At 42.8% G+C, this 12,330-nt stretch overlaps 1 protein-coding gene across 5 annotated transcripts in view; it reads left to right on the forward strand.

The window, feature by feature from the left end:
* Positions 1–12,330, forward strand: part of CHCHD6 (coiled-coil-helix-coiled-coil-helix domain containing 6) — a 113,437-nt gene that overhangs the window by 77,278 nt on the left and 23,829 nt on the right. Inside the window, exon 9 of one of the 5 annotated variants that reach the window (XM_075762124.1) lies at positions 12,261–12,306. The exons of the other annotated variants lie outside the window; for them this stretch is intronic. Within the exon in view, the coding sequence (XP_075618239.1) occupies positions 12,261–12,272 (12 nt within the window). The 3' untranslated portion in view covers positions 12,273–12,306. Of the gene's footprint in view, positions 1–12,260; positions 12,307–12,330 lie in introns of those variants that run through there. 5 annotated transcript variants of the gene reach the window in all.

The raw sequence follows: 12,330 nt of genomic DNA on the forward strand, positions 1-12,330 counted from the left end.
TTGCATTAAACTTCAGCATATTTGCAAGCTGCGGCTCCAACCCGCCTGAGAAAGGGGCTGGGATGCTGCCAGCCCTGAGCCCCAGCCCAGCATTATTAAAGAGTAAATTGGAAGCTAAATGACGGGTAACAGCAGAGGGCAGTGAAAGATCCTATTAACTTGGATTTTTGGGGGATTTGTGTGGTGGTAGAGTTTTTTGGTAGGTTTTTTTTGTAAACCAAAAACTGGGGGTTGTCTTGGTTCCCAGAGCGTTCAGTGAACTTAGGATTTTTTTTCCCCACTGTTATAGAAACTTCCTGGAAGGAGCACTGCATAGGACATTAATTTGCTGTGGATGATGACAATGTGGCAGAAAATCTCCTTGCTATGTTTTATGAAGGGGCGAGAGAGACTAAGGAATAGGTAACTAAACATTGCAGCTAGATATAGATGCTACAGGATTCTGCAAGTACAAATTCAAACAAAACTTGCGTAAGGCAGTCCACCTTCTCTAGTTTCCTTTGTCCCAGGACAGCTCAAGCCCTAACAATTTACCTCACTGCTCTTACTGAGTCTTCTGACTCCTGAGATATATGTAGCGATTACAAGCTGTTGTATTTTTTCATGAAGGACTAAAACTCCCTCCTTCCTTCCCCTTTTAAGCTGTTATTTTTCTTTAAGTTTAAATTAGCATCTTCTACCAAATGGCTTTGTCTCACGCATTGCTCATTCAAGAAATTCAGGTTGGAGGAATGTGGGAAAGAGAGGCCAGACTCTCTTGATTTCTTGCGTGTTTTTTTCCTTTTTTTTAACCACAATTTGTTTTCCAGTACAGGAGATTGTTGTAATCAAAGCTGGATGTGTGACTTCAACTCACTTGCACGCTGGTGATTTGTTCTTCTGCTTTTTAGTGAAGATTTTATAAGGCTTGGTGAATATTCTTTAATGAAGCATCTGGTTCTCTGCAAGTTCCTTTTGATGGCTGGTAAAAATGTCTCCAGGGTATGGTATACATTAGACTCAGAGAAAACAAGCTCTAGATTTCTAGACTGAAAATTACAGCTTACAGTGGATGAGAATAATTCTTTGCATCTTCCCCCCTTACTGTGTTGGTTTGAGACTGTTCCTTTGGGCACCCATTTGCCTTTGCCTATTGCTGTGCACATCTCTGAGCCAGGGGCTGAGATGCACCCTCAGTTACTTCTGCCCTATGGACAAATATATCAGGTAATCATTTAATGAGTTTTGAAATTTATTTTTTACTCATTTCCTGTACAGACCCTCTTACTGGAACAGGTTACTTTATTGTAGTGCATGGTAGGGATCTAACTGACATATTACCTGTTTTGTATGTTTTCTGGCCATCGGGGCTTCTAGTCAAGGGAGAGGAATAGACCCCAGTAGAGCATGGCGCATCCGATCCTAGAACAGTCATCTGAAACAGGTCACCTGATTTGCCATCCACAAGTGAGTATTTCTCTCTGCTGCTTGGGAGGCACATCCAGACCATGAAGTCCAAAGTTAAAGCTTGTAGTGGGATGTTCATAGAGTTATGGGAGCAGGATCCTGCTCTGATTGTCTGCCCTTGTAGCTAGTATGCTTTCAACTTGCCTTGCCTAACCTGCTCACGAGCTTTGCCGTTTTATACCATCCTGAATGTTACGTTTTGGTTGCATTGCCATTGGCTTACTGCAGCGATGACAGCCCACGTAGGCTCTGGGTTGCTTGCTGCGTCCTGTGCTTATGTGGAAGCTCTCTGACTTTTGAGTATGTTACTGTAGTGTCTCCTGTTTAATTTAGGAGTGTTTTATCTTTTCTGGTGGTCTGTTTTCATGGCTCTGCAGAACTTCAGCTACAGCATAAAAATCGCTGGCTTTAAATCTAATAAAAGCTGGGATAATGGGACAGCTGTGGGAGGGGCAGTTCCCATTGTGTCTTTTAAAATTGCCTGTAGTTTATTGACCGCAAGTTTCACCAAGAGCTACTGTTGCCGTTAGATAATGAGAATTGAAAATTGCTGCTGCTGTTTCCTCAAGGTTTTATCTTGTGCCAATGAGAAGAGGGTGTGGAAGGAACAGGAGAGTGGGCAGTGGAAATCTGCGTAATTTCTTACTTTGAGTCCAGATGGAAGGGAAAAACAAATGATTTTTTTTAAGGTCTAAGTCCTATTAGTGAGTTGCTTCCCTCCCCCTGCAAATATGCACTCACATGCAGGCTTTTCAGAATATTTGTGGCCCATTCTGCTTCCCTTGCGTCCTGTTCACTCCAGTAGGCAAATCTGAATTTCCATTGAATTTTAGTTGGTTAATTTGTTACATAATTGGTGGTTATACCAGGGAATCTCCGACCAGCTGCTGCTTGAAAAATGCAGCCTCTGGTGACCATATATTAATGTGATTTGAGATTTCAAACAGAACCTGCTTCTTGCGACTGCAGAAAAATGTCTGTTAGTAAAGAGCATGTATCCCTTCCTTTCCAAGTGTTTTCTTACTGTCTCTAGGTGCCTGTTTTTCACAGACGGACCAAGGTGAAATTTTTGCGCTCTAGCTCCTGGCCAAACCAAGCTATAAAGAGCTGCATACTCAGACACATGTATTCCCTTGTCAATAGGAGCTGTATACATTGAGCTAGGAGCCATTCATAATTCTGTGCTCTTTCTCCCTATTCTGCGTCCAGCTTCTCACGACTCTGCTATTCATAACAGACAAAGGTAAACCTACTTCTATCAAGGCTTTAGGGCTTGTCTGCATAAGGAAATTACGATGCAATAAATTGGTGAGTGAGTTTATGGTACAGCAACTTCTCTGTATATGAACATACTCAGTTTGTAATGGAAGTGCAGGGAAAATTCACGCTCATTACTGTGAGTCACTTCGCTATGCAAACAAGCCCTTGCAAAACACTGGTTGTCTGGATTCCAGCAGAGGTAGACTTTTAAGATAACCTTGAGTCGACTTCATTCTCCTTTGCCCTTGACTGTAATAAAAAGGAATGTGGTCAATTTACTGTCCCTAGTTTTCCAAGTGATCCCTGTGAAAGCCCAGTTCCCATTTGGCACCCACAGCAGGGTGTTGCAACTCTGCTGGAAGTTTGTCTCTAACCTGTGGGCAGTGACCTAGATTACAGAGAAGATGCCTCAGGTGGTAGTTCAGTGTCCCGTCCTGATGGAGCAGTTTTGCTCAAGCATTTTGGATCCTGCTGAAGCCTGGCTTCCTGGGACCTGTCCTTTCCACAATCTGAATCTCTCTGCTTAAGAGAAACAGCTTCAGGATGTATTAGATACCATGGACTGCACTGCAGGTATCTCTGATCATTCTGGATCATTAGGCTCTTGTTAAAGAGTTGTTTCCATTCTGATGGATTGCAAAATGCCTTATAGATTTTTTGTGTACTTACTGGGGTAGAGAGTAGCCATCAGTGCGTGTGACTGGGGAAAGAAAGTTTTGGCCAGGTATAGTGAGGTCCGTATCTGTACTTGAGAAATGCCGGGATTTCTCCTCCCCCAGAATTCTGCAGAGGTAAATCTTAGCTGTTGAAATCTCATCGAGGAGATATAAATGTATCACACGGTATGCTACTTGAAATGCAATATATCTAACTTGGAAAGCTTTAGGGTTGTTTGAGCTTTCTGAAATTCAGCTTTGTAGTTTTGGATAAATCTCTGTGATTCATACTGGAGGATGATATGCCCAGCCATCCTCAGCCAAGTATATGCCTGCCCTGCCTTTTGTCGGTCGGTCCTTGCTCAAAGCAAACATAACTGTAAAGCATTTTTCTTGCCTTCTCTGTAAAGTCAATTGTCTTTTTTTTTTAATCTCTCTCTTCCAACCTTTATTTGTGCAAATGCTGTGGTGATAACGCTATCAGAGGAGTTTATGACTCAATAAATGGCCCCCACAAGGGAGTCGGTGGAGAGGCCGCAAGCTGCAGGCAGCTGCTGTTTGTTTAGTCGTAAACACAGAGGAGAGCAGCAGTAGATTAACTGTACCCAAGCATACCCTGACCTGTTATTTTCAAAGGTGAAAAGGATCCATATTTTGCTTCTAATTGTAAAAGATGGAAACAGTTATCATTCTGATTTTTAAGGCAGCACTTCTTGGTTCTGGCGAGTCTTGGATATGCAACACTTCATAGTCTCAAGAGTTCATCAGTGGATAAACTAAAAATATGGAGCTGCCTGAAAGGGCATAAACCACCATCTTAATATCTGAGGCATGTTCCAGAGTAAAATGCTGGCCTACTTAAAATGGAAATGGCTGCTACTTGGTATTTACGAAACTGGAGGCATAAGTTCTTTATTTGCTCTGTGTCTCAGCACTTCACAAAGCCCTGATGTTCCCTGCAGCCTGGCACGTTGTCAGCACTTATTAACCCACGCGAACAAGTACCTCTCTGCTGTTTGCAGTCCACATAAACCCCAAACGTGGCACTTCCTGGAGTTTGTCATTTTTGAAGAAAACAAGAGCATAAATAAACCTAAAACTTTCGTGCTCACTTGGCTCTGCTTCAGGGCTCCTCTTCCAGAGATACTTAGTCCATATCCTGCATCATCTTTTCCTCCTGAGTTCTTGTATCCACTGCCCTGTCTGGAAGGAGGACTTCAGACCCCATTTCTCTTCTCAAAACCCATCTATTGTCTAGTAGTCTAATGCACATTCCATGGCTTTCTGGTTTTTGTTTGGGTTTTTTTGATGTTACAGTGAGGCAGAATTGCCTTTGGATCTCATTTTTTGCTTAATGGTTCTGATCTCAGATACACTTACAGGTAAAGTTAATCTAAATATGCGTGTTTCACAGTTTTGAAGGCAACTTTGTTATAAGAGGGAAGGAGGTCAGAATACCATTACAGTTCCTGAAGTTGAACTGTTTGGTATTTTATAACATTTAAAATGTGGTCTCTACTACAGCTCTTTTTGTTTTAAAACTTAGTTTGACCAAACCTGTTTAAAAGCAGTCTAAAAAATTTTCTGTAATAAACATACTATGATCTAGCCAGTCAGGAATGAGAAGTCATAGCTGACTTGATGCTGTGATGTGATCTTTGAGTGGGTAAATCTGAAAAGGCTCATTTGAAGTTGGGTATCAAAATTTCAAGCAAAGTAGGGCCAAGCACTATCAAGGAAGGAATGTGTTTTCTGATGTATTGTTCTCTCTTTAAAAATTATTTCTTTTTTGGCTTAAATTAATGGGACCTACATGGATCTATCTAACAGGTTTCCCTAATTCTGTGCTCTCTGTATGGTGTATTAGACAGTGTTTTCCTGAGAACTGTAGCCAGTGTTCAGTTGGGCTTATCTAGAATGGGAAATAGTTGCTTGGGGGTGAGAGAGCGTTGTGATACATCATGCTGTTTCAATGCCAGACTTTGTTCACAAAAGATTTGTAGCACTATGTTGGCAGGTTGGAAGTGGAAATTCTTACTCAGATTAATTCTGGGAGACTGATGACCAAGCAGTCTTGGACAGAAAGAAGTTGATTTCCAATTTTTAAACTATGTGTTTTGCTGCTGAAGTTAGATTGAAACAGATCCACAAAAATTGCTGTCGATAGCAGCTGCTGGTTAGAAGCACAAGGTCAGTGGTCAAATACCTTCAGACTCCCAAGAAGTTCCAAAATAACCCTGACTTCCGTAACTTCCATGCTAGCGTTAGATCCATTCTCTGACAACTTGGCTATAACTTGGGAAATTATATCAGTGATGCCAAAGTCTTCATGACAAACTGGGGAAACCGAAGATTTGTTATGCTCCTTGTTCGTCGTAGCCTGTGCAGGATGGTTTCCTGCTACATGCAGTTTGCAGTCTCCACACACCATCCATCAGCTATTTTTGTTAGAAGGTCTTGGGGTTGAATACCTTGAGGACGAATAGGATTTAAAGCCTTCACCAATCAGCTGAATGTGTCTGTGTAGATAGCATGTACAGGGGTTATTCTGGTGGCATTGGTCCCAAGCTGGTGGAAGAGTTGCTACCAAGTCAGCAAGACTGCTCCAACTAGCCCTTCTTTGCAGTGCCAAAGAGAGCTTGGGAAGTTAATGAATGATGGATGATCCCTCCTATTAGTAGGAAGCCAATCCTTTTCTTGTCAGAGCTATGGCATGTTGGAGGAGAAAGCTTGGGGGAGTTGCCCTGATGCTGCTTGCTAGCGTTTGTTCTCTCCACAGAGCCTCTCTGTTCAAGACTGTGGAGCATTCATCTGTTACAAAATCTAAACTTTGTGGGGAGACTTCTTTCTCCATCGTGCCTGTATTAATTGTTTGTGGTTTTCACTCCCCTGTGACACTGTCTGACTTCCCAACAGGCCTCCTTGTCTGCAGATATTTCCTAGTGTACTTGTGATGCTTCCAAAGTGATGTAAAGCTATCAGTCCTAGCTAGACCTTCTCAAGCCAGCTTAAATAACCTTTTTGAACATCAGTGCTTCAAATACAGGAACAAGACATGTTGAAGACAGCGTGTTACAGTGATATGAATATAGTGCTAGAGTTAGCTCTGCTGCTGATACTTTCATTTGTTGGCAAGAAACTTTCTTTTGGTTATCTTTTTTTGGCTAGAGGCCTTTTAGTTGGGGGCCTTTAAGAGTTGGTGAAAGACTCTTAAAGACCTCTGCATTGACAGAAGCTGTCCAGAAATCCCACACTTGTTATAATTAGAGTTTGTTACCTTTGTAATGTGAGGGAAGCACATAGTGAAGCCTTGAGTTAGGATGGTGCTGCAGTGTCTCGTCTATCTTCTTGTTTCTGAAGTTGGAGAAGCACACTGCTGTATTGTGTTAAGCCTGAGTGTGCCTCCAGAAATGCAGACAAAATTATTTTGACAATGTGTTCGCTCTTTGTCCCTGCTGAATGCCTGTTTGTCCTACATAAATGGATTTCGGGATCAGCCAACCTTCAGCTCTGAATTAGTCTAATAAGGTATGGTAGGTAGGGTTTAAAGGTCATTTTGCAAGCAGCTGGTTCTCTGTGTATATTAGGGGGAATGATTTTAAAAATAATGCTATTGGAAAGCTGTTGATTTAACTTTTCAAATATCTGTATGCTGTAAAATCTCAGTTCTTCTGCCTCTGTCCTTCAAGCTCTCTGCTTGCCCTCTGCCTGCTTATCTTTCTGTCATTTCTGATTACCTCTACCCATCTGCCTCTGCATTCTCTCCCACTCAGTTTATCAGTCCACATTTGCTGCCCACAAGGGCAGGGTTTATTTTTATGAGCAGATCATCTTTTGGGTTACTTCACTGAGCTGTGTAACGGAAAGCTACGGGTTACCTGATTCGATCTATTAGTAAAGCATTATTACACTGATCTTTTATTGGAGGACTGGGAGCTCCGAACAATCACCACTACGTCTGCAGCATTTTTGCGTCTGCAGGTACCTAGTTCCCTTCTCAGAAAGAATTTAACATTGGTGAAAGATGATCATGAGATTTATTTATTTTTTTTAACCCCTGAACAGATTGAAGTGTGCACAGTGGTCATTCCAGCTTCCTCTCTGTGGACTGTGTACTTCAATCCTGACCTAAGTGTTTCATATGGAAATGGAGAATGTTTTTCTTCATTTACTTGTTCCCTGGGTTCCTCTTTAAGTTTGCCAGCGAGGGTGATTTCAAGTGTTCTGGTGATTTATATGCTGCGGACACTGTCTTAAAGGCTGAAGGGAGCACCCACTTCTGCAGGTCATGCAAGCCCTTGGCAGGTGGCAGTGTCCCTCTGCCAGGCCTGAGATGGTACCTTTCCATTACAGTTACTTCTACCTATACAGACTCCTGGATCTTCAGATCTCCTCTCTGCTTGTTTGAAGTTTCACTCACAATATATATTCTCAGGAAATCAGATAAATGAACAAAAAGCAAGCTTAAAAATTTGTGAGATGATAGCAGCTGCAACGTTTTTTCCCTTTTCATTCAGATCAGACTGCTGTAAAACTTTTACATTTATCTTATTTTCTGAATGATGTTTCCTACTCATGACTTGCAGTTGTTCTGAGTGTATTCTTTAATACTGTGCAGTGCCCCAACGCAGCTACTTAAGCAATTAAGTTTCTGTCTAGGACACACTTTTCTTCTTTAGATGTTATATTAACAGCACCTTCTTTCTGTTCTTGAGGTTTTTCTATGTCGTGACCTCTTAGGTAAGTGATACTGGACTGAACGGACTTGTGGGTTCTGTATGGCTGCCTGTTAGGGGATCAGACAAGCAGTGCCCGGCTACGTGATGGTCCCTGCCCTGCTGCTGTTTAAAAGACACTTCTATGAGAGTCTGTTCACTGACAGGACTGTAAGCCTTTGGATCAGCGGTTGAAACTATAGTTGGCAAAGAGATTATTTGCATGCTTCAGGATCGGAGAGAGGTTCAGAAGAAAAGTGTAAGTAAACACATCATTGTGGTGTAAACTTCAGGAAGAACTGTGTAATTTAGAGGAGTATACTGGCATAAGTTTAAAAAAAATCAGAAAGTTTCTATATATCAAAGAATTGAGGTTTTTCTTCTGGGTGAGGCAGCAGAGCAAGTAATATACTCTGTTTCCATTATGTACTTGATAACTTTATGAAAGAAGTCCTTTGACAGAGCAGAAGAATTTCTGGTTATAGATATGATATGGACACTTGTTGATCTTTCCCAAGGAATTGGAAAGGAGACTGAATTACTTCTTGTTTGTCCCATCTCAATGCCATCTTAATTCCATGTTCGAGCACTTGTGCTGATACCTTTTAATAGGCGGAAGAAGGGAGAAAATGCATACTTCTTCTGAGGCACTGGCTGCAGCTGAACACAGTATATCAGTAAATTGTATGAGTACTTCTAATGACCCTTCAGGCTCTCTGACACGACTGCTGTGTCTTCTCATGGATTCAGGTGTACACCAATTGCTGAACACAACCTTTGAACACAAGAGGTTCCCTTAGGCCTTATCAGCAGGAACAGTTGAGACCTTTTGTCTTCAGTAGTGCTCAAGGTGGCCTACTTAGGATTATCATCATTTAACAAGCTCTGTAATATTTCTGGGCCCTAGGATGTTGGCAGTACTGTTTAACTTCCTGTGGCACATCACAGTTGTATTTCATCTTTTAGTACCAAGCCTAAGTGTGTTCAGGAGTATCCTGAGGCTCAGGAAATCTTCTCAAGACTTGTAGAAGTAGATACCCATTGACAAATGTATTGGATGCTGTGATCCAGGTAGGATTCTCCTCAGCTGCGTGTACCTTCAGCTGACATGGTGAAGACATTGTTATAAGGCTGGAGTGCACTAGAGAAATTTTTGTGGAGAGCTTGTGCTGCACCAGTGACCATCTTATTGTTCTGCAAAAGCCAACCCCAACCTTGAAGCATCTGTACAGACTCCAGACTAACCTCTCTGGAGCAGGAGCAGGTTCATTGCTGAGGATAGACAGGGTGTAATGTTCTAACGAATTCCTCTTTTTCCAGGCTTTACCAAACATCTGAGGTATGTAGGGTGCCAACTTTGTCCAGGAAGAACAAGCATTTTGGAAGCTGTTAAATATGAAAGTCATACTTCATTCCAGCTTGTGCTGATGGTGGGATTATGTGCACACAAAGCTATGGCACAAACTTGAGACAACAGAATGCTCTAAAATTCCTTGTTTAATGCAGTATCAAACGTATGCTGGTTGGGAGATGAGCAAGTGAGATGCCAGGCTGCATGAGACAGTTCCTAGTGCCTTCTTGTTTTGCGGAGCCTTGACATTGGCTGCAATAGAGCCCCATAAAATGCAGGAAAGTATCTCTCCAATCATGTAGGTGTGTTAGCAGGTTTCTTGCACTGATGGATTAGAGCCAGACTGTGTTCAGTAAATGTGTATAAATAATAAAAGGTGAGATTGTGTGCAGTGATCCCAGGTCTCCTTCCTCCAGCTGTCACCTCCTGTCTGTTTGCCGGGAACCTTTGTGCAGGCAAACAGCTTTGCTTGAAAGAACAGGCTATGCACTATTTTCTGACATAGCCAAAGGTGGCTGACACAAAGCCAAAGGAGAGCTTCTCTCACAGGGACTGAAATGTCAACAAAGATGTTGTACTGCCTTACAGGGCCCTGACTTGCTTTTATATAAAAACTGAACAGATGTTGGAAGGTCAGGAGCTTTGCCATATACAGAGCAGCCCCTGGAGAGCAGGACAGAGCCTGCTCAGGTGTCACAGGTAACACTGTTCTGGGTTTAATGTGCCAGCACTTCCCCTGAATGTATGGCTCCCCCCTAGCTGTGTCTGGAGTTTTACCCCAATTAAGGAAATGGGACTCATGTAACCATGTTGTGTGTCTGTGAGCCTGGTTTCTGTCCTACTCTCTGCTTGCTCTGAACCTGCTGGCGAGTTGCGATGATGTTCCTCAGAAGGCACAAAGGCTCTGAAGTAATAAGTTCCTGTATATCTTGTGAAAGCAGGCAATTAGGTGGAGGGGAGGGACCCAGCGGTGCTTGTGCAGGAGGGAATGGTATTGACTCACCCTTTATTAGACATCAGTTTGGTCACAGAGGAACTGAACTCTGAGACACAAAAATGGAGGAATCCAAGTGACTTCAGTTCTGCTGCTCATGAAGCTGCTTATTTCCACTTGAGGACTCTGGCTTGCCTATATGTTTGAGAGGCTGACTTGTGCTTACTCCTAGAATCAACCTCATGGGAGAGACTCGCGGTCTTGCTTCCTGCACTCCTTTTTGTGTTGTTCAGTCAAATGTTTCATGCTTGGGAAATTTAAACTCTGAGGACCAGCGCAACTGCTGAACGTTGCTGGCCTTGGCACTGTCTCCTCCTGATCGGCAGGCAGTTGTCAGTTCCTCAGTAGCTTGTTTTGGCGGCTGTGCGTTGAGGCAGGACTGTGGTTGAGATGGTGGAAGAGGAAACTTTGCAATGTTGTGCCCCTGTGGTGAGTCCAAGGACCAGTGTGACAGGCAACTGTGAGTAGAATAGCCTAAGATTTGTCACCTCACAGGTGGGACTCAGTGTGGTCGTTGGCTGTGACATGGGTGGCAGTCCTTGTTCAGAGGTTGGTCACAGAGTCAGTGACTTTTTACTGGTTATCCTTGTCCACCTATCATTAAGCCCACTTTGGCATGACTGACAGGAGCTTATTCCAAAGCTTGATAGCAGCAGGGCATAGTAGTTGTGGAGTGTGGTCATTGAGGAATTGGTTGTGTCAGCAGGTCTGCATGTGGGCTTTGGACAGTATGGCAGGGGATCGTATTTATAAAGTTGTCATGGGCCTTGTGAGTGCAGTGATAGGCTTTGAAGCATGGTTTCCTCTGTGCTCCACTTTCCCACAAAATCTTCGGGCATTATCCATCAAGGAGTGTGAAATATATTCAAAATCCCACTGCTGCCTTTTTTTCACAGTCAGCAGGGTTGTGCTTTCTTCTCTGGTGTGGAGTTGTTTGCTGTTGAGAATAAGCAGTCTCTTTTCTTGTGATTCCTTACCTCTCTTTGGGACATGATGCCATCAAGAAAACCAGCTGTTCCAATCTGAGAGTCTGCCTCTGCCTTCATGCTCTCTTGTCGATTGTGTTGAATCAATGAAGTGTTGCAATGCTATAGAGAAAAGGGGGATGTGAAGAAATGAAGAGTGAGATCACACAGCGGGAGTATATAGAAGAGGATTCATATCCTGTCACGTAGTTCACAGTGGCTGTGTCTGGAACCAGATCTGCTATAATAACAAATCCCCTCATGGAAACTTGAATCTCAGATCCAAATCCTTGCTTCACGAAGTTGTGGGATCTGAGAGTTCCCACATGGAAAAGAGCGCTAGCTAATCTGAGCATTTGGGGAGACCTGGCTTCTCCTGCTGGGAAGATGGTGGCTTTGATAGGTGTTATGGAAAAAAAACATTTAAAGGAGAGAAGTAAGGGAGATAATCCCTGGATACCAGCTGTAGCAGAGGGATAAGATTCAAAATACTCTTCTTGTAAATCCTGAAATTTGCAGTTCTGACTCTCTTAATATCTTGAACCACTGTCTCAAACCTTCGTCAGTATGGGCTTTTTGCCTGTGACTCTCGGATTTAATGGCTTCTCTGTTCAGCCAAGAAAACTGCCAGGTTGTGCTTTGACTTTGGTTCCAGCTGTTCAGTGCAAAAAGCTTTCATTGCTGCTATGAAAAGCTTTTCTTAAGGGACAGCATAAAGCGGTAGGAGTGTTGTGGTGCTTGAAGGTTGAAGTAAGCATCTTCCCTTGAGAAGAATCTTCCAAAGCACAGCAGTCTAGTACACTGTCATGTGGATAAAAGGGTATAAGGATTGTGTGTTAATCTGTAGCTGTCTGCAATTAATCTCTCCGGCAGGTTTGGATCTGACTGATGTTTGGACTCACCAGCCAGTTATGTAAGGGAATTTCTTCTGTGGTTCTGAACT

Source organism: Balearica regulorum, chromosome 10, assembly GCF_011004875.1.
Source record: "Balearica regulorum gibbericeps isolate bBalReg1 chromosome 10, bBalReg1.pri, whole genome shotgun sequence".
In the NCBI taxonomy this organism is placed as follows: Eukaryota; Metazoa; Chordata; class Aves; order Gruiformes; family Gruidae; genus Balearica; species Balearica regulorum.